The sequence below is a fragment of the Python bivittatus genome, unplaced genomic scaffold (genome assembly GCF_059951505.1).
Source record: "Python bivittatus isolate LINGU-HERP-01145 unplaced genomic scaffold, Pbiv_v1 ctg000580_np1212, whole genome shotgun sequence".
Lineage (NCBI taxonomy): Eukaryota > Metazoa > Chordata > Lepidosauria > Squamata > Pythonidae > Python > Python bivittatus.
This window is the reverse complement of record NW_028277087.1, coordinates 22872812-22899170: the sequence shown is the minus strand read 5'-3', so window position 1 is coordinate 22899170 and position 26359 is coordinate 22872812. Positions and strand designations below refer to the sequence as shown.

Genomic DNA, 26359 nt, shown 5'->3' with positions numbered 1-26359 from the left:
GAACATATTAAGCCATAAACTTAATATGTCCTGTGAAATCAGCTGTTATAAACTATAATGCATAGCTTAGTGCATTTTGTGATTCTAGCCAATTGCATATTCTTTACTACCCCATTACTAAAGTAATTATAGCCTAATGCTAAGATCTCTACTATGGTACCCATTGGAACCAACATACCTATGGGCATCATCCTTAACACACTGGGAACCTTGCCCCTACCTGACTTATTATTTATTTGATATTCTATCTGTCCAGAAAGAACACTCAGAACAGCTTCAATTAAAACAGAGACATAAATATAAAATGCAGAGTTAAAAAAAACAAAGCCTTAGGAACAGGAGAGGCAATCTCTCATTCGTTCATTCAAGTTTATATAGCCACCAATTTACTCGAGGAATACTGGCCGATGAACAGAAATAAAACTCAGGTCTTAAAACAGTAGCAAGATTCATGGTAACTTTCTTATACATATTATGAACCTAGCTAGATTCTTCAGGACAGTATGAAAAGGGTGAATAGGTGGGTTTGGACAATTTAATATGACCCTGAAATTCAGGAACGCAGAGAATTCTAGTCAGAATTTTATTCTCCCAGTCAGAATGGTATCCTTTGGGACAATTGCTGGAAACGTATGTCAAAGGACAGGGTAGGTCAAAGGATAAGGACTACTCCTGATAAGTATGTGCTGGCTCAGTTGCCCTGTGCACAGGTTTGCATGCCAGGAGCATGCAGATATAAATTCTGCAGTAAATAAAGTGCAGAAACAGCTAGGTTTGTAGAATGATACACTAGACTAGAGAAATCCCTACCCACTTTCTGACATCAAGACACCCCTCAAAGGTTGCAACATTTATGGGACCAGAAGTTATTCCCGAATTTTCCCATTTTAAGCATAAAAGCTAAAGCATACAGTACTCAGGGGAGAGGACACACAGCAAACTGAAGCCAGTCCCAGAACGGGGAAAGAAAGGCCTCTGTGCCTGTGTTCAGTGGCAATCATCGCAAAGACCCTTTAACCAAATAAAAGGAATAATGCACCTTTTCTTCTTGTGGGAGGGACTAAAAATTCTGCGTGTGCTCGGAAACACTTAATCCTAGGCATTGGAAGCTTTCCTAGGGGAAAAAACGGGCAACTCCATGAAGAAAGAGCTGCTTCTGACTTGGGATACGCAGCACTACTCCGTCGGCCTGCAGAGTCCTTTTCCGGGCCCTAAATGCCCACCAGCCCTTCCCCCACCCAGTAGCAGCGGCTCATACGAGGATACGAAGCCTGACCCTCCCGCCGCCGCCATAGCGGGGCCTTCGGGAGAGTCAGAGATAGATAGGCCTTTCATAGCAGCGGCTCTGCGTAGAGAGCTTAGCCTTAGCACTTCCGCGGAAGCCGGCTAGGCGGGGCACTGCTGAAGGCGGCGGCGGCGGCTCCTCCTCCCACGGCCCCCTCACCTTGCCCGCTTACCTGGCGGTAACGGAGGCTAAAGGGCCGCAAGTATTGGGAGGCGACGCAAGGTCCGAGAGCCAATTCCTCGATCGATTCCATGCCGGACTTCAGCTTCGGATGACGGGGCGCAGCAAGGACCGAAAAGGAGCGCGGGCAGAGAGCCAGCCGCGGGGAAATGCACGCGGAAACTAGAAAAGAGCGCGCGGGTGTGTGTGTCTGTGTGTGTTGGGGAGGGGGGATTTCCAGATGCTTCCTCTTACCCTCATTTTTTCCCTGTGTGAAAGAGCGGAGTTGGAAGACAACGAATGCATGAAAATGCACTTCCCGTGAAAAACTTTGAATTCGAGGTGGAGGACAAGGATGTTATTAAAATCCTCCTCAAGGGATAAAAGCTTGAGCGATAAAACCTTGAGGGGGACCTTAGGAAGTAGTTTGGACTGCTCTCTTCAGCCCCCCCTCCATATTGCAAGAGAGAGAGGGCTGTAGATATAAATTGCACACATATAGCAGTTCCTAGCAGGGAAATCTATGTGGTCGCTAAAGGTCGACTTGATGGCCTATAATCAATCAATCAATCAATCAATCAATGAAATAGAGTTTCAGAGCGCTCAGTGAGACTGCCAACGTGATTGTGATCACGTGACTGCTGCTAAAGAAAGGTTCTGAGTGCCCTTTCTGAACTAAGTCCACCCCAATTATATTAAGTTAAACTTACTTTGTTTTTTGGCTTAGCAAGCATAGGCATTATTGTTTGTACGCTATGGTTTATGGCTTGATTGATATGTGCCATCCAGCCAGTTCTGGTTTGTTCCATACACTACGCTTAAGCAAATCATGTGTTACCAGGCCAGATAATTCTAGGTAATCTTTACTTCATCCTTGCAAAATGGACGAGTAGTATTATTTCCAAATTGTGAAGAAAGTGCTGGAAAGAGGCAGGGCAGGGCAGGTAGCATAAGGCTACCTGGTGAGTTCATTACTGTATATTGATAAGGACAATTGTCTGGTTCCTTTTTATTCCTTTTTTTCAGGCTTCAAGGGAAGTAATTGTGCATATATAATCAACTTCTGTTTTTTAAAAATTAATAGTATGCACCCAAAATAGCTTGATTTTGAAGATGTTACAAATTATCTAACTTGAACAAACTTGCATAATTCCTTTTATTTTGGGGAAAAGTTTTAACATTTGCTGTATTCTGCATTCCTGATTGTTTTAGTTAAACTAGTAATAGCAAGGAGCTATCCTGGGCATTAATGTCCTTCACCAACTAAACCTTTAGCTTCAGAAATTTCAGCAAGTGGCTGAAATAAAACAATTAGCTAAATTTCATTCTGGGTGATGGGGGTGGGGAAGGGCTGCTGAAAATACCAGGAAGCTGAATTTTCATCCAGTACCTCTGTTTGTTCTCCATCCTGTGGAATATATATAGCCCTGTTTATGTCAGTGTAGAATTATTAAATCACCATTATTGAACAAGATGTATAAACTGATCATATTGATTATATTCTATTGTTTACAGCAGTGATTCTCAACCTTTTTGAAGCTGCGGCCCCCCCTAAGGAGTGGAAAATTTTTCAACGCCACCCTTTGTGAAAATCCTGTAATTTAGGGTATGGGGGGGGAGTTACTGAATTATAAAAGGCAAAATTTTTAAGTATTTTTTTTCAGTAGACTTACACACCAAATTTGTTCGATTTAACTCGATACTTTTGCCCTGGAAGGTAATTGCATTCCTTTTATTAAAATGACTAATGCAAAAAAAATGCTTAAATGCTCTTTTATGTAAATATGTTCATTTCAAAATGCTGTAAATACGTTTATTTATTTTTTTGATGCTCGTTTTTTAAATCTATTTTATTTTTTATTTTATTTTTATTTTTTTTTGCAAATGCTTTTTTAATGTTTAAAAATTCTTTATTCTTAATTAGATAATTAAAAAAACAGCAAAAAAATATGCTAAAATTTTTTTTGATGATAGTCCACAGTCCTGGGTAGAGGCGATTGATGTTACTTTGAAGCCAAAATTCTGTGAGATGATCACCATTCTGGAAGCTGGCTTTCAAAGTTTCATTAGTTTCTCAAAATTAATAATTCACGACCACGATAAAGAACTAATAAGCGCACTTACCTAGCCGACTGGCCAAATAAACAATGAAAGTAAATCGAAACTGAGGGGAAAAAACAGAAATGAAGCAAACGAAAAGCAACTCAAGAAACACAGGTCAAATCAAACATTCATATTGAAAGGATGCTCAACGCACGCACTGCGATTAATCACGCGGGAAGACAGCTGATGCATGCGGTGTGCTGGTTGGGATTGGAGAAGAATCATAGTGTTGAGTTCTTCAAGGTCAGCCTACCTAGAATACAAATTCATCTCACCATTCTTAGAAGTGCGTGAGGGCAGCCATCGCGTAAGTTCGTTTTATTGCTGGTACAAATGGTGTAAACTGGATAATCGATTTAATAAATTTTTTGGGGAGTTTTAAAATTAAGTTCGAATGCCAAAACATGCTCATCGCCCCTCTACCGCCCAAAACATGCCCACCACCCCCCTACCGCCCAAAACAAGTTCACCGCCCCTCAGCATCCTACCGCCCCCGTTGAGAACCAATGGTTTACAGCTATGTGGAATTGCACTATATGATGTTGTTTCCTAATTTTTTTTTATAGGTGGTACACAGGTTTGGGGTATGTGTTCATTAAAACTGGAGGCCTGAATTACATGTCATTCTGAAAGTTCCATATATTCTGTTAAACTGCCAAAAAATTAGGTTGTTTAATTAAAAAGAGGTTACTTGTTACTTCCTTAATGTTGCCCACTCATTTTGGGCCAAATCAGAAGTTTGGTATATTTCTGCCCCACTTTTGGAGCATTACTCATCTATGCAGAAGAAATCACAGGGTGAAGAATTTCACAGGGTATAGAAAAATATAACAATATAAATATTGCATCTTCTGCATAAGTTGTAACTACTATGTAAATGAGTAATGGCATATATTCTTGTAATCCCAATAGTGAATCTTTTAACTAAGACCTGAAGTACCAGTTAGAGGGAGTTACTGTCATATTACAGGCAACTCAGCAGATAGCATTTCAGGAAAAAAAAGTGTTTTTGTACAATCATTTGCAAGTTGTTCCAAGACTGTGCCCCTGGCTTGCTGCTGCCTAGTAGTTGTATTAACAAAATGGCTGCAGCAGTTTAGAACTTCTAAGGTCCATATTGCTAGTGTTAAGGAGTATCAAAAATAATTTTACCTTTTTGACAATTAGCCTCTGGAAAAGACAAATTGGCTATTAAATCTAACACTAATCACTAAGTGTGCACAGTCAGCAGTCTGGCACATGGATAAGGAGATCCCCATATCGATGTACAATATTTATTGGAGAATCCAGGACAGAAGAGCCAGCTGCAGTTTATAATAAAGCAAATATATACTTTATTTACTCAAATTCTCTTCATTAGCTCACTTATAGAATCCGGAATCTTTTATTAGACTTACAGGTAATCCACTGGGATTCCACAGCAGGGTATAGCCTTTTGAGTCCATTTATTTAGTTAGTTAGAAAATGTATATGGCCACCCAATTTATATGGCCACGCACAGTGACTCCGGGTGGCTTACAAAGTAAAATCTCCAATATAATAACCCATCAACGCCCACCCCCCGCAGCGGCCAAAAACACATCCAACACAACCACTTGATCGGTTCCTTTTCACCTTGGGGTCCCCAGGCCCACTGGCAAAACCATATCTTCAGGACCTTCCAGAACAAGAATCAAGGTGGGGGCCAATCTTAATTCAGTGGGAATCATATTCCACAGGGAGGGAGCCACCATGGAAAAATCCCTTCTTTGTGGTCCCATCAGATGTACTTCCCTCAACGATGCGACCCGCAACATACCCAACCTCCCCATTCTGGTGGGCCAGGTAGATATAACTCGGGAAAGGCAGTCCTGCAAATAACCAGGCCCCAAGTCATGTAGGGCTTTAAAGGTGATAACCAACACCTTGACTTGGACCCAGAAACAGATTGGCAACCAGTGCAGCTCCTGTAAAAGAGCTGATGTGTGCAAATCTGGACTTGGGCAGAATTATGCCGGCTACTGCATTTTGAACCAACTGAAGCTTCTGAATACTCTTCAAGGGCAGCCCCATGTAGAGCGCATTACAGTAGTCTAAGCCGGAGGTGACTAGGGCATGGGTGACTGTGAGAAGGGCACGTTAGTCCAGAAATGGGTGCAACTGATGCACAACTCATAGTTGTGCAAAGCCCCTCCTGGCCACAACTGCCACCTGCCCCTCAAGCAGAAGTTGTGAGTCTAGGAGAACCCCCAGATTGTGCACCGGGTCCATCTGGGGCAGTGCCACCCCATCCACAACCAAAGATGGTAATTCTCTCAGAACCAAGGAGACCCGGATCCAAAGCCGCTCTGCCTTGCTAGGGTTCAGTTTCAACCTGTTGCTCCCCATCCAGACCTCAACAGCCTCCAGGCACCGAGAAAGGGCAGTCACGGCATTGCTTAACCCATGGTCAGAGATGTATAACTGAGTATCATCAGTATATTCATGATATCTCGCCCCATGATGATGAATGATCTCATCCAGTGGCTTCATTTAGATGTTAAACAGGAGCGGAGAAAGCACCAACCCCTGCGGAACCCCGCAAAGCAGGGACCACAGGTTGGACCTCTCACCCCCAACCAACATTGATTGAAAATGGCCTTGGAGGAAGGAAGTGAACCAGGACAGCACAATGCCCCCCAATCCCATAGTCCATGCTATGCACATTGTCTTGAAATTGCTGCCCTGGTAAAAAAGCCAATAATTTACTTCACAGGTCCACTTCTAAGCTTTAGTGCCCAATCAGTTTTATTTTTGAAGAATGTCTCTGATGTATTTTAGGGGCTTGGAAACATCATTGAAAGTAAAGATTATGTTAAGGCTGGTTATGTGCAGCATGTGAACTTCTTGTTTTAGTTTTAAATTAAAAGGAAGTTTTAAAAAATGAGGTGTCAGGGAAGATGTTAAAGGATGCTGGCACTTGCGGGCACAGTGTTGGGGCCTAGTTTTATACTTCAAGCTGTAGGTCTGAAGGTGAATTGTTTCCAACAAACTATAGGTAACAAGGCCTCGGACAAGTTCGTGCAAGCCTTGGACAAGATCGCGCCCGTGCGACCTCTCTTGTTCCATTGAGCCCGACACTCCCCATGGTTTACGGAGGAATTGAGGGTCTTGAAAAGGATTAAGAGATGTCTAGAGCGCCACTGGAAGAAAACAAGGACCGAATCCGACCGAACCCAGGCTAGAGCCGCTATCAAGGCCTACCTTGTGGCTGTAAGAGCGGCGAAACACCAATATTTCTCTGCTGTTATTGCATCCGCAGAATGCCGCCCAGCAGTCCTGTTTAAGACCACCTGATCCCTTTTGGGAAAGGAGGGCCCAGTGCCCTATTTACAGGGCTGCGCAGAGGAGTTTTCTGGGCATCAGATAAAATCGCTCGGATCCATTCCCAGTTGGATTCCAAGTGTGGGGCATGGCCTATGGAGTTGCCCGGGGTACGAACTTACCCTGTTATCTGGGAGCAGTTTGATTCTGTTGGACCTGGGGAGGTGAACAGGGTCCTCCAGACTGTTAATGCCACCACTTGTCAACTGGACTCATGCCCCTCTTGGCTGGTCAAGGTCGCTTGGGTGGTTACATGTGGGTGGGTCCAGGCAATAGTGCATTCATCCTTAAGGGAAGGGGTGTTCCTGGTCGTCTTTAAAGAGGCGCTGGTGCATCCCCTCCTCAAGAAACCATCCCAGGATCCCACTGTACTGGCAATTTTTGTCCAGTCTCCCACCTCCCTTTTTTAGGAAAGGTGGTTGAGAAGGTGGCGGCATTACAGCTCCGGAGGGTACTGGATGAAACGGATTATCTGGACCCTTTCCAGTCAGGTTTCAGGCCCGGATATGGGACGGAAACAGCACTGGTCGCGCTCATGGATGATCTCTGGTGGGAGCTGGATGGGAGTAGTGCATCCATCCTTGCTCTTCTTGACCTCTCAGCGGCTTTCGATACCATTGACCATGGTATCCTTTTGGGTTGACTTAGGGAGTTGGGCATGGGCGGTGCAATTTTGTGCTGGTTCACTTCCTTCTTCCAAGGTCAGTATTGATCAGTGTTGATTGGGAGTGAGAGGTCCGGCCCACGGCCCCTCTGTTGTGGGGTTCAGTACTCTTCGCCGCTCCTTTTTAACATCTACATGAAACCACTGGGTGAGATAATCCGCCACCATGGGATGAGGTATTATCAATACACAGATGATACCTAATTATACATCTCCATCCCAGGTGATTTGAATGATGCTGTGACCACCCTTTCATGGTGCCTGGAGGCCATAGGGGTCTGGATGGGGAACAAGAGACTTCAGCTGAACCCTGGTAAGATGGAGTGGCTGTGGATTGGAGGTTCCTCTGTATTTGGGGGTTTACCATCTTTGGTTCTCAGTGGGGTTGCACTGCCCCAGACAGACCCGGTGCGTAATCTGGGCGTTGTCCTGGACTCACAACTCCTGTTTGAGGAGCAGGTGGGAGTCATGGCCAGGAGGGCCTTTGCGCAACTTCGTGTTGTGCTCTAGTTACTCCCCTTCCTGGATCAGGAGTCCCTCTGGTTTGTCGCTCACGCCCTGGTCATCTCTTGCTTAGACTATTGCAATGCACTGTACATGGGGCTACCCTGGAAGAGTATCTGGAAGCTACAGCTGGTTCAAAATGCAGCCGTGCGGGCAATCTTGGGTGCCCCAAGGAGGACACATGTTTCTGGGTCCAATTCAAGGTGTTAGTTATCACCTTTAAAGCCCTGCATGGCATGGGTCCAGGTTACCTGAGGGACCATCTCACCCCCATCACATCAACCTGTCCCACCCGGACCGGCAGAGAAGGCATGTTGCGGATCCCGTCAGTGAGAGAATGTCAACTGGCAGGTCCTAGGGGGAGAGGAAAGATATAATCGACCCAGGGGATGACTGGCACCTTGACGATGCTCCCTGAGTTTATTAACACCTAATTAATACCTGCCTCTTGGAAGTGTGGAATCAAAATGCAGGACACAAATGCAAAATAATCAAGGCTTCACTGCAGTGTTTATTAGACAGTACATACTGGAGGGGGACCCCGCCAAAGGTTAGTGGGAGACACTCCCCTATAGGCAAAATGGATGCCCTGGTTCAGGGCAGTTCTACAAGAAGGAGAAGGGAAAAGAACGCATACGTATGCATATTCATATGATGATGCAGGCATACCTAAATGAGCAATACTTCTCAAGTTACTTTCTGCCCCTGTTCTTGTCTGCTATCTGCAAGGACAGAACAACTGCCATCTATAAGGAAAGCAATAGTGTCAGAGAGGAAGAAACAAACTGGTTCAAGGTGCCAGCTGCCAGGAAGAAGGCATCCTCCCTTACGTTGCTATGGGAATGTTTGTGATAAGGGGTTTACAGTCAGCCTAGTTCACACCAGCTTCAAGGAAGCTGCACATTCTTTTGTGTTTCAATTTTATTAAGGCGATCCCATTCGTCTGAGGCCTCTAAGAACTTGCTTCTTTTACCCAAAGATTCACCTAAAGATATATTTTCCTCACAGAAGTATTATAAAGGAAGTGTGTTTTTAACATTTTAATTAATTAATTAATTAATATTTCTCTATTTTAATCAATATTTATTCTATTTTTACTGTAAACTGCCCAGAGTCACCCCACAGTGAGATGGGTGGTGACAAAACTGAAATATAAATAAATAAATAAATAAGAATTATGAAAAAGAGTAAAGTTCTGGTTCAGGAAAAACAAGCCAAAGTTTCCAAATTCCTCTCTATTGTGCCAGTAGAAAAGGAGGACAAATGGGGATATGAGAGTCAAAGTTTATTGACCTCACTGTAGCATTTACATTATTTTGCCAAGTCTGGTCATTCACAATGATCAAACTATCCAAATTTAAGCTACCAAATTTCACTTTTATTCATTATATGCCACTCTATTTCTGAATATGCCAAGCAAGTCATAAGGAAAAACACAGAATTAAATTAATTATTTAATTATTTATTTGAATTTTTGCCCGCTGGAATTGACAGCCTCTTGTCAGGTTACAATCAGTAACAATGTAAGGAATCAATAATCTAAACAAATACCTGGTGTGTTGCCAATCAGACAGCAGAATCTTCAAATGCCCCCAAATACTTTTTTGCAGAGTTAGATTTCCATGGCTCTGTAATAGAGAGGTAGCGGGCTAGATATCTGGGAGTAGGCTATTTCAGAGACCATCAGTGAGAAGGTTTGAGGATGGGGTCCCTGTAGATCAAATTCCTCCAAATTTGGCATCTTTAGCAAGCTCTCCCAATCAGAACTCACTGGTTAGTCAGAGAACTCAGAGAAGGCAATTTTAAAGATAGCCAGGCTCTGAACCAGATAGGGTTTTATAATCAACAGCCAAAAGCTACTGGTAGACAATGCAGCTCCTGCAGTAGTAATGTTAAATAGTTAACCTAAGCAAACTCAAAATTACACAGACTGTTGGACCAGCTGAAGCTTCTGAATAGTCTTCAAGGGTAGCTGTGAGGTGGCAAGGGCATGAGTGACTGATCCAGAAAAGGCTATGGCTGACGTGCAAGATGTAATTGTGCAAAAACCCTTGTGGCCACAGCCTCCATCTGCTGTTCAAGCAGGAACTGTCTTCAGGCTCAAACCCATCCCAAATGATAAGGCCTTTGTAATCTCAGCTGGACTTGCCCAGCTGGCATCAAAATCTGAGCGGTTGTGAACAATGTTATCCTCCAGATGCTGCATGAATTCATCACAACAGACCAGCAGATGACCTTCCAGCTTGGTTGAATCACTTTAATGCCTCTGGGAGGTTATTCACAGATGCAATAACAGTGGAGAAGTAACTACACTTAATCATTCTTAGCACTCTGGTATGGGCTCCTAGAACTCTTTCCCATGTGTGGTAACTTTTGCTTTTCATGTTACCCCTGCATTGTATGAGGTATGGCACAGGTCAGCCAGGCATTTAGGGTCTGTCAGTGTTTCAGAAAACTCTCCATATGCTTTTTGGAAACCAATAAGATCCATTCAATGCCTGTGTCATCAAATAGGTCCCTCCTCCCCTCAGAGGCTCATGATGCCAGTCACTCCTTAATAACCAGAGAGTGATCCCCAGAATTCCAATACCAAACCAGCAACATGTTCAAGAAGCTTGGGTAGGGACGAAGCTGTGCTGCAGAGAGGCCACTAAAACAACACCCCTAGCTTATCCTAAAGCCAACATCACAAACAGTACTTCAAATTCAGTTTCTGTGGGACAATGCCTCTAGTCACATGCAGAGTATCCTGGATTACAATTGTTGTTCCACCTTATCTACTGTGAGGTTGTAGCTTATGGATTATTTGAAACCTAGATGGTGTTTTTTTAAAAATAATAATAATTATTATTATTATAATAATAATAATAATTATTATTATTATACCACCTTTTTAAATATTACCTAATACGGTGAGAAGTAGGGAGATACTTTATTTCATATGAACTAAGTGGATATCTGTAGATTACATTGGTTATAGAAACTTCTTTTCCCCATAAGTAAAAGATGTTTAATCTACCATAATAATTTGGACCACTGGGCACATTTTAAATTTTGAAAGCATCTGGGGGGACATTTTCCCAAAATGGCTGCCATGGTGGCATGAATAGTCAAAAGATACCCATTAATGAGAAAGCAAAAAAGTGTGGCTGATCCCCATCCTCCCAGAATGTTCTCTACTACCCAATCTTACTTTTATCAGTGTCCTGGGAGGTGAGGGTGGGGGTTGAGTTCAGGTGGACATATTTCCAAACAAAATATTGGTCTGTGACCACTAGTACTTGTTTAGTTTCTAAGATGTTTATGATTTTTATGAGGGCCAAGAGTAGTTCTTGGAAATAAAAAAAAAGGCCAATACAGCCAGTTCTCATTGTTATCTTCTCCTTCTCCTTCTCCTTCTCCTTCTCCTTCTCCTTCTCCTTCTCCTTCTCCTTCTCCTTCTCCTTCTCCTTCTCCTTCTCCTTCTCCTTCTCCTTCTCCTTAAAAAGCAAGAATTAGGTGCAGCATGGAGTCTGGTAAATGAGATTTCTGTGGGCACCACATTACCTTAACCCAAGGATAATAAATTATTTAGAGGAAGGCTGGATTCACCCATGGTTTGTTTTTTACCACACTTAAAATCAGCGTAGTGGTCTGATTCATTGATAATTGTCTCAGGCTTCAGGGTCAGGAGTTATTGGAGCCTGCTTCGTTTGTATGTTTTGCTTCAGGTTGATGGGGGAGTTGGTTATATTTACCTGGTGACTTTTTTTCTTTTTATGCATTGTCACTCACCTAACCACCCAGAATTATTTGATTAAGATGGGCAGCCATATAAATTTGCAGCCATAAATAAATAAATATTTAAACCATAGCCTATAAACTGTAATGGCTGGCTTCACACATCAATTATCTTTCTGCTTGACCTTTCTTAGGCAATGTTAGGATTGCTCTTAAATCCAATACAAGTGGCAAGCTTCTCTCCCAGCAAAGCTGATGAGGAGTTAACATTTTACTTGCTGCTGGCTAAGAATGTATTCTTGATGAAATCTAGTCCCCCTTCTCAAGTTCTAGTGTTGTGTAAAGTAGGTCTTTGTACCTCATAGTTACTTGGTTTGTTACAGTAAAAAGCAATCACACTGAAAAGGACCAGCAATTTCTACTACATCACAGTTAGAGGTTCACACAACATCACTTGTAACTCAGTTGCTGTGGGAAGAGCCAGCTCTTTAACATGCTGCTTAAGGTCAGCATGGCCAAGGCCATATAGATTTCAGAGGGGATGCTGTTCCAATAGGCAGCTGCAGATACAAAGAAGGCACTCCTCCTGGTCTCCTAGAATGACATTGCCTTATTGATGGGATCCAAGCATGGCAACCCTGTTTGATTTTATAGGTCAGGCAGAAACAATTGGAGAAAGGCAGTCCCACAAATACGCAAGCCCTTTAAGGCACTCACTCACTAAACTAAATCATATAATCAGCCACCTAGGACTGAAAATTCTACTTTCACAGATTCAAGAAACAGAAACATTAGCACCTTGATCATGGCCATGATGGACCAGTGGGTAAGGCTGCATTTGGAATGGAGGGCTGCAGACCTGCCTTAATAGAATAAACTTTTTTTTCCCTTCTGAACCTGAAGGGAGGAGATTATTGCCACTAAATGGGATATTACCTCCTCTTGTGAGATCATTTCCTTATCTCTGCTGCATGCCAGATAGAGTACCATTTTCCTCTGGTGATGACCTCGTGAATCTTCAAGAGCTGCACGAAAAGCAGAAAAGACACTGGGGACCTCCTTTCCTAACCTGTGTTCCTTCAGCTTCTTTGGCTGAGTGCTTCTGTTTCCTGTTCAGGCAAAATCAGCTGCTACTATTATTGTTGGTTGCACATTCAGCCAGATGTTTAGACTGGATATTATTATTATTATTATTAGTTTTCATTTCTGTTGGCTTTGAGGATTGCTGTTGGATACAACTTTCCTGCGCGAGCCTGATGCTGCATTCCTGTGCCCTGTTCCTGCCTCTGGCAGCTGTCGAAAGCTGAGCACACCCACCCGACCTGCACCTGTGTGAGCATGTGGAGCAAGTGAGTCAGCACCGTCCTTTGCTGCCTGTCCCGGCCCAGCCCAGTCCAACTGCTCAGGCAGCAGCCTGGTGTTTACCTTGGACACAGAGGAATGTCCCTTGCAGTGCGGCTCCCTTCCTGTTGCAGCTTTTAACTGGAGCGTCTGAATTGCCTGATTCATTCATTCCTAGTTAATAGTTAAGTTGCTTTTAAAAAAAGTTCCCTTATAACTTATTGTTTAATCATAAGTTGCAGAGGGTCAGCATAACTATAGCTGTGTTTTGCAGAGCAAGACCCCATCCTTGCCTCCATGGTGCTTGTTCAGATCAGCACTCATGATACGTGAACCTTCTGCTCGTAGCCAAACTCATAAGGAGTTTTCTCTTTCCAGTCAGCTTCATTGGATGATAGTGGCCCCAGTGTTTGAGAGACAAACCCTACGAAAAAATGGCAAGCTTGTTAGATGTCCAAATAAGGTTGGAACCTAATAATTGAGAGTAAGATGCAGCAAACAAATTAAAAACATGTTGCAAATGTGTAGCTTATAGGGAAGTCGTTTCAGGAAAAAAATATGGTGAAGATAAGCGAAGATACTTACGGAGATAACAGTTTTAATAAATTTCTTATATATAATCCCATCGTGTTACATATAATCCCACCTGTAATTAAAAAAAACAAAAACTACAGGAACAGTTTCCTTGCCGTTCTATTCCTTTCTATCACATCTAGAAACCTGCAGTCAAAAGATTGCAAGCTGATTATTTATGAAAGACTGACTTGCATATTATTTTGACAGCAGTTCTAAACTATCAGTGTGGTTACTTCCTAATTCCTCATAAATCTGTTTGAAATTGACTGCTATTGTCTTTAAGAGAGGTTGGCAAATGTTGTTTGCAGGTGCCAACTCAGCCACGTCAATATAGATAACATCAGTAGGACACTCAAAATATTTCTTTTAAAAATGCCAAACACTTTGAAAAACTGAAATGACTGTCTTCCTTCTTCTGTCCAGTAAATGAGGTGCCAAGATGTTGGCAGGAGAGTTATTACCAGCTGTCAAAGCTCATTAATCAAGCAGCTTCAGGTAGCTCTAGGAGTGTCTACTGATACAGGTTATAGGATCATCTTTAGCTTATTATCTATAGCAGTCTTTCCTACCTTGACATCCTCCAGATATGCTAGAGTATAATATGACTGGATACAAAGACAGTTATAGTTCCACATATCTGGAAAATATTGGGTTGGGAAAGACTGGACTTTAAAAAATTAAATGGCTATTTCTTCAACTGATACTTTAGAATGAGATGATATTTATTTATTTATTTTACCATATTTGGCTAATCCTCCAGTTGCCTGCCAGATGCCAAGGGAGACGTGAGTAACATATTAGTATTCGCAGGTATTCCTGGCTTAACCTCTATAAACTTTATAAATAGGGTTTTCTTCAGCAGTTCAAGTTTCCAGACTGTCTTTATGGGGAACACAGCATAGAACACATTGCAAGAACTTAATCTTGATGTGACTAAGCCATGTTTCACTGGGGCAAGATCAGTTTAAGGTTCAGTTGTCAGACCAGAGGAATATGGCAAAAAGCACACTTTGTCTGGCCATTAGTAACACCTGCATCTCCATAGATAATAGTCAAGGAGTAATTCCCAAACTCATGCCTGAACTTGTAGGCGAGGTCCAGCTCTATCACACACCAATTCTACTCACAGATACAGAAATATCTACCCTTCCTCCAAAATGTATTGCCTGGAGAATTTTGACTTATTCAACTTGTAATTACCTCCAGATAGTTTTTCACATTTTTCAACAGTTTTTCAGGATTAGAAGATGGAAAAGAAAGGTAGAGCTCTGTGTCATCTGCATGAGTAAGTCCAGCTGTTTCATGTGGGTACTGAAAAGCATGGCAAATGTGATCAAAAAGTTGAACAGAAACATCTCTATATCTTTCCTGGGCTTTCCTTTCCAATGCAATACCATGCCCGCATTACTGTGCATTCAAGAAAGATGTTCCAGAACATAATAAAATTGACTCTGATTGTATTCCTCCTTCCCTCTATCCATTTCTTTAATGTAAGGTATTGTCAGCCTTGTGGGGTAAACCAGATAGGGATCACAGTCAGATGACTTAATTCTACTTTATTATAAAGCTACACTGACAGAATCTTGCAAGTCTGAAAGTACAATTCTCCCCCCCCCCACATCTCCTTTATAGCCCGAGAAACTAGAGAGGGTTTCTTCTGAACCGCTTGCCCTGCCCACTATCCAGTTGCAGGCTATGCTGTCTCTTATCTGACCATTCCCTCGGCAGTGTCGCTTTGCCCAGTCTCCCAAGGTCTTTCCCACATACCATTACAACACCTTCCCCTTCAGACTCATCCTCCCCTCCCGAGTTTACAGGGGAAACTGATTGTGGGCTGTGAGAACAAAATGTAATTGTGTTGCTCCCCACTTCTGCTGGTAACCCTCCAAGTTCACATGAGGTATCCTGTAACTCAGCTGCACCTGTAGAGGTGAGCACTGCCCCTCCATCAGGAATCTGTTGGTCTCCCCCCCCCCATGTCCTGGATATCTGATGTGGAAAGAGCTGGCCATTTCCCATGCCCCCTACTTGGTTTCTTGCTATCCCTGAGGTGCCCTTCACCCCATAAAAGAACCCTTTCTGTTCATTTTGGTCAGCATCAAACTCCTGCAAGGTTCGTAGTTGTTGAGGACAGGGTTTGATCATGAAATTGATCATGACAGAGGTATTGATCATGAAAATGGTGTACCAATTGTGGTGCATGCACATCCACTGCTGCCTCCCATGACCTCTCTGACTTTGGGTAGCCTTTCCAATGCATCAAGTATTCAACCCACTTCCCTCTGCATCTAAAGTCTAGCACCACTTTCACCTCATACTCTTCCCCCACATTTATCAGTATGGGAGGGGGGTGCTGCCTGTGAACATTTATCAGAGTACAGGGAGGTGCCTCTTTCACTAGCAAGGACCAGTGGAATACAGGGTGAACCTTCATTGATGCTGGCATTTGCAAATGGAATGCTACTGGGTTTATTTGCTTAATCCCTGGGAAAGGGCCAATACATTTCAAATCTAATTTCTTGGAAGGCCTTGCCGAAGTCAGAAATTTTGTAGAAAGCCACACAAATCCCCTTCTATAATTCTAGCTTCCTCTTATCTGCATGCATCTGCTGTTTTTTTGAACACGGCCTTTGCTAGTTCTAGCTGTTCCTTTAAGAGGCTATGGGCTACTTGCCTTTCTGCAGCGCAAGGAATGGCACTTCCTTGCCTGGTTGTTGGTAAGACCCGTGGGTGGAATCTGTAAGTTACCTGGAATGGGGACATACTGATAGAGGAGTGTGCTGTTTTGTTGTAAGCAAATTCAGCAAGAGGTATGAGATCAGTCTAGTTGTCTTGCTGGTATGTAATATAGCATCTTAAATATTGCTACAACAGTTGATTAACCTTCTCAGATTCTCCATTGGATTCTGGATGATGTGAGGAAGACAAATTAATGTTAATATTTAATAAGTGCAAGAGGGCCTTCCAAAATTTGGAAGTGAACTTACTTCCTCTGTCTGAGATCACATGATTGACCAATCTTCTGTATCTAAAGATGTGGTCCAAAAAGAGCTGAGCTGTTTCCTGGGTCTTCAAAACAAAGAATTGGTTTTGGACTAGCTTTTTCTTTATTGTATCCATTATCAAAATCATCACAAAAAACATCAACCTAAGTAGACACAGCATTATGTCTTTTAACTTACATTTTCAAAACTGACTTTAAAAATGCTTTAAAGAAATGATGTTAAATAGTTAATTTATACACTGGAATATCAGTAATAAAATTTGCTTTGATCTTGTACTTGCCAAATAATTAAAGTATTGGATTACATGTTAGACTTCAGTTATCGGCAGATGTACAGCTTTCCAAAAGGGTGGTGGGGAATCATTGAAAGACAACCTGAAAGACAGTTTAAATGTAACTACCCAGAAACTGAACTCTTTTCAAAGAATTCCTAAATAAACAGTGCTAACATATAATTGTTGCATTAAATATAAGAAAATATCCGCTAGGTAGGCTTTCTTGCAAACCTCTCACAGTTTAAAAACCATTGGAGTAAGTCCCAGGGGAAGACTAGAAAAATACGTGTAAGCAGAAAAAAATAATAATTTCAGAATAAGCACATTTTGCTATTTTGCTATGCTCAGTTTTGACCCAGGTCATGCTTGACCAATGGACACAGAGGATGATGCCTGGGGTTAGAGGGGCAATAATTCTCTCTGCAGAGTTAAAAACAAAAAGATGTGTACTGTCATTTAAAAGTAATGCAAAACATGTTTTTTTCTCCATTTCCTTACAATGACATCTTATCCTTCAACTTTGGGCTTTCTGGTGGTTCCCAAAGTACCACAAACAGGAAATAGTGATTGGATTCACATATATGCTGAAACATAAACCATGCTTTGCAAACTATAATGTCTAGTTAATACAGCACTCAAAAAGCCAAAGCCAAGAACCCACACTGTGGCTTAGAACAATGTGTGAATCAGACCGATCTGTATTCTTAAACATAACATAGCAGGGAACATGCCCTGCTGAAATTAGCAGTGTTTGCAATAAATTAACCTACAGATTTTGCTGGAACAGATCTCCTCTTCCTTGACGATGATAAAATAGCCTTGTTGGATCTGTCCAGCAGCATCCTGCTTCAATCCAGCTCCTCTAAATCTCTAATTTAATGGCATATGTATCAGCCCTAAATCCATTTAGCTATCAGACTAAGTGATGAAACTCTGCAAAGGGAATGCTATGCTCAGTGCCTTGAAATCCTGCAGGATATAAGCCTTGTGAATGAATGAATACTTTTGATAAACTTCCACAAATCCATCTTTCTTTTCAAGCCATCTTGGCCAACAATGCATCATCCCCCAAAGGAAACCTCATGATAAAAAAAAAGAAAAAAGAAAATGTAGATTTGCATAGAATTTATAAATGCTGATAGACATGTACAGAGGCAGGTATGGAAATATTACATTTAAATGAGTAGATTGAGACTCAGCAGATGGCAGCACTTAACTGATTTTCCTGGATCTTGGAAGCTAAGAAGGGTCAGGATGGTTAGTACTTGGATGGGAAATCACCAAGAAATCACAAGCTATTGGCTTGATTGGGAAGTCAAACAAATCCCCAAAGAAGGCAATAGCAAACTGGGAATGCTGCCAAGAAATCAGCATAGTCACCAGGAGTCACCATAGTCACTCTGACACTGTGACTTATATGCCTGTTCAAGTGAACAACTTCAAGGCCTTGTCCTGCAGTTTTTGTTTTTTGAATTTGACTTGGACTGGAGTGTCCTTCAAGCAGATAGCAGTTCAAACAGAAGACTGCCCTCTGTAAGATAGGATGCATTGCCAACCTAAAAGAAAGAGGTCACAGAAGGCTTTGTGATGAAATTCAGGGGTGATAACTTTGCTTTGACGGGCTAAAAAAGGCTACTTTTCTTGTAGTTATCTTCCATTTTCTTATATTCCTGATGTTTTTGAAGATGTTGGGCTTGGAACCTACCATTTCGATTTCCCTACAATGCCCTGATATAGGCAGGCGTAGCAGAAGAATAAGTGGTACCCTCACCCAGGAGTTCTGCTGCTGCTGATACATATCTCTAGGTATTACTAGAAGGGTTAAATGATTCACAAGAAGATATTTTGTCCAAAGTCTTCTCAGATCCAATACCAGTCTGGTATATCAAAAGAGTGTCATCACCTCAGGCAGTGTCTAGGCCAGGAAGCAAAGCTGAGGTTTTACAAAAGCAAAATCTTTTATCAGGGAATTATTAGTATTCTTGTCTGCTCTTTGTAGACTTTTAAGACATTTACTGTTTAAAAAGTGTGTTTAAGGGTTTTATTAAATTGTCCATTTTTAATTATTAACTATTTTTAAAATTAGTTAAACTGTTTTCATTAAATGCTTTGTTGATCTTACCTGAACTATTTCCCTGCTGTGGCCTATATGTGTGAAAAATTTCCCTTACATTTATGTTTCCTAGGAACAGCAGGAAAGAAGTGTACACTGTGGGTGAATCTCTCATAGGGCCAAAACCAGCAGGGATGGAGCCTTAGCAAAAGAAACCTCAATGTGGATCGTTGATTCTTGCTTCAGTTAGCACTGGCAGTTGAAATTGATGTCAAAGGTCAGTTTTTCTCCACCCCAGTCCCCTATTCAGTACTTCTGCATATAACAATAGGCTATAAAATGTCTGTGTTCTGGGATAATAATTATGTACTCTGAACAGAAGAGTCTTTAACAGTAAAGAACAGTAAGGAATTTATTGGGAAATGCATACTATGTGCAAAACACTTATAGTTAACAATAAATGTCTATTTTTAATACCCTATAGCAATTTTTAGAATGAGATTGTGGTATAAGATTGTGGAGGGAGGAAGGGAGGATTTTTACTGATGTAGGCTTTCATGGTTGGTGTCAAGCAAGCAATGATGAGCTTTTGGACTGAATGGCTGTAGTTTAGTTTTCTGGTGTCCTGACATTTCACTGGCAGCTGTAGCTATCATCTTCAGAGGCAGAGTAAGCCACTTTGTGGTGTACTTCTCAGCAGCTCAGCTGAACAGGAACTGACTAGCATCTTGTATTTGAACTTGGAAAGCTGAACTCTGATTGATCCATGTCATGGAAGTCTGAGAAAGATGATTGATTCTTTGTCTAGGTAGACTTCTGATTTATATATTTATAAAACATGTATAAGAAGAACACACTTGCAATTGAAAGGTTCATTTTTCAAAATATTGCAATCAGTTCAGAGTTTTCACATGTGCACAGGAGTGAGTACAGTAAATTAAGGAAAGGTATGGACAAGAATACATAAACCAGAAGGAAATCATTTACAAGTCAGCATCGTTGGAAAACTGTGCACACAAATGTGCATATTAGGAGCAACTTGATACAAAATGCATACACATTTTTCCATGGACTTTTATGAGGGGGGGGCAAATTTACAAATTGAAACTGAAGCAGTCTGAAACAAACCTGTGTTCAGAAAAATGAGGATCTAAGCAAAAACAAAGCAAATAGATTAATCTATCTAGCTTTACCTCATTTACAGTTGATTTCCCTCTCCTTTTTAAATTCCCAGGGCATTCTGACTCATTTTACTTACATTACTTATTTGAAAACAAAGAGAATTCTCTGTCCTTAAATGTTGGTAAGTGTTGTTATGTCATGTGTAAACTCCGCCCTATCATGAGCTGTTCTAGGATGTTCTACTAGGGGTTGTTTTATTTTGTTTTATTTTTTGCTTTTGGTCTATGACCATAATAAAATGTATCTATCAGAAGCTTTAGTGTATTTACTATATCTTTGTAATTTGTTTTTTAAACTTAAGCTTTTAAAGTTATTTTCCACAATAATCAAAATAGAGAGTAGAATTTTTCACAAAGGACAAATCAGATCAGGGGGAATTTTGGTTGACAAATTAATGTAAACTTTGGGGGCGTTTTGCATTTAAACCAATATATAAAGTTCTTGTACAAAATGTCTAAAACTCCATATGCTGTAATATAATCTATTAATAACAGATATTGATACAAAAATAGGAAAAGCAATAAACAGAATGTATCCTGTTACAGAAAATTATTTGCAAATAGAATGTGTATATTAATAAGCTTATTTAAAAAATAAGTATACTATGCTCACAACTATGTGATTTTTCATGCATTTTAAAAGCTCAGATTAATTTGGAATCAGGGCAGGCTGCATTTAAAACTGGAAAACTGGAAATATGGGGAAATAGAAATAGATTTATGGCTAAAGATAAACTCCATTATGAGCAAACCCACTGCTCTCTATATATGTAGACATTGGTATAAAGTGTGAGATCATTGTTATCCAGTGCAAGCTATAATATCACATGTATCATCATAATGTGATGAATTTTGTAATCTGAGTTTGTAATGTGTAGTAATGACATTTTTGCATCGTTTGCACAATGGTGTTATGACACATGTGATATCATTGGCCCCTTTGTCGTCCCGTCCTCCCCCCCCATTTGGAGGGTTGCCACTTTTTTTCTAACAGGTTTCTTATTTTTACCAACGTTATGGCACTCTCCATGAGTGCATTTGGACTATGCAAGTATATGAGAATTGAACTGGTTTATTTTTAAATAACAATTTACAAAAAATCTACCAATTGATTTATTAACAAGATGGAAAGAAGCTGAGATTTTTTTTACAAGTGGCAAAAAGCAAACTGGCAGATACTCCCAAGGCAATGAAGGTTGGACAAGTCCATGTGCACTTACATTCTGTCCTTCCTCTAGTTGAGAACTAAGCAATCTTTTGGTGACCAGAGGTGCCCTTTAATATTTTGGAACCACCATGGATGGTCTGAGAATGTCGTATATCTGAAAGTGTGGCCAGGATTTTCTGCTTTTTCCTGTTTTGGTGAGGGAAGGTGTCTGTTTTTAAGACAGCCTCTTTTAGGGCTTACATTAAACTTTTCCAGCCTCTGAATAGCAGGAAATGCTACTCATCTTCTGCAACCTTCTCCAAAGACGTTCAGAGGTCACTAGCAGCCTTGGGACTTTCAGCTGCCCACCCTTGCCCTGATTATTCACCTTTAGGTCCCCTTGTCCCCAAATCCTTATTAAGATCTTTCTTGAATCTTTAGAAAGTCAGATCCTGAACTCTATTCCTCATCCGGGATATTTTCTGTCTGCAATTCATGGAACCATAGCTTCTGTTTATGTATGTATTAAACATATTTCCACACTGCTGAGAGTCTTTTTGACTGTAGCTGCATAGAAATAGGCTAAATAAGTAAATAAATAATGTGTTCCAGAGTATACTGTAACTTTTATCTGAACTCTTCATTTTGCTCTTTATATACCTTCTATAGCTTATCTTCTCCTTAAAAAAGGAAAAGAAAGAGATGTTTAAAAAGCATAGGTAAGATCTTGCTACCTTCAGAATGACAGATGTTTCTTTTTGTCCTTGAGGAAATAGAGGAAACTGCCTTGTAGTTATTCATTTGCTCCTGAGTGACAAGGTTGACTACTAGTCATGTCCTTTTTTTTTTTAACTGCTCTTTTGTTTGAAAGGGAGTTGCACCTGAGTGCAACTGGAAGCACTGGATAATGAAACAAAAGGATTTTTCTTTTAATTTTAGCAGTGGCATGATTAAGGCGGAAACCTATAAACTGTCTCCTCTTCCTCTAACAGAGGAAGATAGATGAATAGATATATTGGGCAACTATTAAAAAATTAGGTCATCAAAAAGATCGGATGATTATATGATATGCAATATAACAGGGAAGGTTCTGGGTTTTCCGGTGGAGGGGGGCAGGTGTTATTTCCTCCACCAGTGACACAATTCCTTATTAAATGCTGTGAATGAAATTTGCAACTATTTATATGACTTGTGTGACATTTTCTGCAAACAGAAATCTCATTAGGGGAGTTTATTGGTAAGGTATGGGGAAAAACCAAGAAAGAGGACATGAATAGGGAGGAAAGAAGGCAGCAGGACATAAGGAATAGTCACACGTTGCCACAAGGAGGGAAATTCAGCAGGATGTAAAAAAATATATATAGAATAACACACAGCTTAAACATCCAGTTCTCACATGACAGAGCAGTTTGAGGGGCAGTTGACATAGTTCTGGAGATGTTTGACCAATGTGTCCCTACGAGGCAAGGCATGTGGACTGGCACTGACTGCCCATCAAACAGGCACATTGGATTGAAAACAGGTAGTGCATCTCCAAATTGAGACCTTTAGTAGAGATCTCAAGTCCTTCCCTGAACATTCACAACTGATTTGTTCCTTCAGTTTGCAGTTAATAATATAAACTGGATTCAGCGTCGTCTGGTTGGCTGGGTAGGAGTCAAAAATGGCAAGATGTGGTTGGGGCATCATAATCCAAGCCCTGTTCCTTTTATATGTGCATCAATGTCATATGTAGAGGTGGGGCTTGGACTGTTATCTTGTCTGTTTGGACACCTCCACCTTATCAATGCCAGTGTCTTGAACAAGGGGAAACGAATACCGTAGGGCAAAATTATACAGCAATGAAAAGCCATGTTGGAGCACTGCATATAGCAAAAGCTGCAATTGATTTTCTAGAGCTGGTAGGTTTTGACAGATTCAGAGAGGAATGAACACAAAATGGATCTGCTGCTTTAGCAGACTTCTTGGGAAAGCCAATCCAGCTATTAGTTTTGATCTGGCAACCTGTGACCTCCATTGTACACTAGCATATTGCTAGCAACAGATGTCTGCTTCCCAGCTCTCATCCTCCTCTCTTTTTAGAGACCAGCTCTGCTTTAGCAGTTTTGCTTAGTACTTACTCAGCGGCCAACTTCTAACATCTTAACCAGCAAACTCAGCATGCAGGGTGGTGTAGGGTGCTTTGTATGCATACCATTTGTCTTCCAGGGACATCTCAAGCGGGACCAAAAAAGTGATGATGGCAGTCACAATTTCAGGGTTGAGGCTGCCATCTTGACTTTCTTTTACTCCCCTCTGCAGACACCCCTGGCCTTTTTCATTCTGTCATTGGCTACATCCCTCATTTACCAGTTTTAGCATAAAGAAAGATAAATATTTGATTGACAGGGAAAAGGAAGTAACATCTTCACATCCCATATTATTAGCATACAGAATTCATTATCGTAGATTATTATGGCATCCCATATTATCAGTTGTTGTTTCTAAAGAAAAGGTATTTGAATTCATAGAGGATAGATCCATTCATGTTATTGATAACTAGCTAGTTCATACATAAATATACATCATTTTGTTTTCCTGTAATTTAATGATAGGCAGTTGAATGTGTGAATTTATTTATTTATTTATCTAATTTGTCACCGCCTATCTTGTTAAATGACTCTGGGCGGTTTACAAAAACAATTAAAATCAATTAAAATTACAATATTACAATAATAAATACAAAATAAAAAGATCCAAAGTAATTGGTGATCACTCAGGGAGTGTCATCGAGGCGCTAGCCGCCCCCAGGACTGGGTAGAGTTGTTATCTCCCCACGCAAGCTGGCTATAATGGAAGGCATGTGCAAGGAGGATACTGGAATGGAAGATCAAGGCTATCAGGAGGGAGGGAGTAGATTCCAGGAGAGGGTACAGGGCAAGCGCTTTCTCAGCCTGCAGCAGGGCCATAAGAAGAAGAAGCTGAGGCTAGCACCTCCCTAGAGGCTCACAGGGTATTAGTTGCTTTAGCATAGATTTAGTCTGGTGAGATTCTGGCTTTAGGGCATAAGCTAATAAAGGAACTATACTGGACTGGACTGCCTCATCATTGTTCTTGGGCTGGTCCTGACACTGACAGAGCCAGGTCTTCAATTTTTTCTGGAAGGCCAGTAGGGTAGGGGCCTGACGCATCTCTGGGGGGAGAATGTTCCAAAGCATTGGCAGCAATGGCAGAGAAGGCTCTTCTCCTGGGCCCCACAGTCAACATTCTCTCACTGACAGGACCTGCAACATGCCCTCTCTGCCTGACTTGATGGGACGGGTTGATGTGACGGGGGTAAGACAGTCCCTCAGTACCTGGACCCATGCCATGTAGGGCTTTAAAGGTGATAACCAACACTTTGAATTGGACCTGGAAGCAGACTGGGACCCAATGCAGCTCGCGCAGTAAAGGTGTTATATGCGCAGTTCTTGGGGCACTCAAAATTATCCACACGGCCTCATTTTGGACCAGCTGTAGCCCCATGTAGAGGTAGCCCCATGTAGAGCACATTGCAATAGTCTAGCCGAGAGATGACCAGGGCATCAGTGACTGACCAGAGAGCCTCCTGATCTAGGAAGGGGCATAACTGGTGTACCACATGAAGGTGCGCAAAGGCCCCCCGGCTACGATGGCCACCTGCTCCTTGAGCAGGAGTCATGAGTCCAGGAGGACCCCCAGATTACGCACTGGGTCCGTCTAGGGCAGTGCAACCGCATCTAAAACCAAAGATGGTAAATCCTTGGATACAGAGGGGTCTCCAATCCATCTTACCAGGGCTCAGCTGAAGCCTGTTGCACCCCATCCAGACCCGCACAGCCTCCAGGCACCACGAAAGGGTGTTCATGGCATCACTTACCTCACCAGGGATGGAGATGTATAACTGGATATCATCAGCATATTGATGATACCTTATCCCATGGTGATGGATGATCTCATCCAGTGGTTTCATGTAGATTTTAAAAAGGAGCGGAGAGAGTACTGAACCCTGGGGCACCCCACAAAGGAGGGGCTGCAAGCTGGACCTCTCGCCCCAAATCAACACTGATTGGGGTCGACCTTGCAGGAAGGAAGAGAACCAGCGCAAAACTGTGCCGCCTACTCCCAACCCCCAAGTCGATCCAAAAGGATTGTGTTACTGCATTAGAAGTGACATGAAAGATAACATGGAGAGCTATCACTGATGATGGTGCTGAATATGATGTCTGAAGAGCAACCTATAAAGCCTTATATGACTTAGTCTCTTGTACTGTCAGGCCTTCCTCCTTTCCATAGAAATGACCCATCCAGACATTCCAATATGTACACTCCATCAAGATCTATTGGTGATTTCCCATGCTCAAGAGGTAAGAAGGATGGGGGCTCAAAGGCACTGTTTCTCTATTGTGTCTCCCAGACTTTGGAATGGCCTCCCTGTCACGGTTAGACTAGCATGCTCATTGCTGATCTTGCAGAGATTCCTTAAGACTGAGAAATAATGGGAAGGCATTTGGGGAATGACGTGGTCACTGTTATGAAGGGTTTTTCACCTGGAATCTGCCTTCTTTAACTTAAATCCATGTCCTGCCTCTGGAATAAGAGATGAGAGGTCTTGACCTTCCTCTGTGTGACATCCCTTGAGGCATTTGAAGAGTGTGATCATATTCCCCCCTCAGCATCTTTTCTGAAATCTAAACATAGTCTGCTCCTTCAATCTCTCTTCATGGAACACAGTTTCTACTCCATTGTTCATCCTTGTTGCTTTTCTTTGAACTTGTTCCAGTTTTTCTGAATCCTTCTGGTGTGTGCTACCAAGAGTTGAATGCATTACTTGAAGTGCAATCACACCTATGCAGAAAAATGTAGAAAAATGACTTCCTGTGTCTTGGAACTATATTTCTGTCAATGTAGACTAAAGTTGCATTTGCCCTTTTTATCTTTTCTGTAGCAACATCTTTGCTGACTCATATTCACTTTGCATTCAATTGTTATTATAAGATCCTTTTCA

At 41.6% G+C, this 26359-nt stretch overlaps 1 protein-coding gene across 3 annotated transcripts in view; it reads right to left on the bottom strand.

Annotated features, from left to right (window-relative positions):
• Positions 1-1632, bottom strand: part of NUDT14 (nudix hydrolase 14) — a 90660-nt gene extending 89028 nt beyond the window's left edge. For all 3 annotated transcript variants that reach the window (XM_088149761.1, XM_007420295.4, XM_088149762.1), the window contains exon 1: positions 1458-1632. In XM_088149761.1, coding sequence (XP_088005887.1) covers positions 1458-1538 — 81 coding nt within the window. In that variant the 5' untranslated portion in view covers positions 1539-1632. The remainder of the gene's footprint in view (positions 1-1457) is intronic.
• Between the last annotated feature and the right edge of the window lie 24727 nt (positions 1633-26359).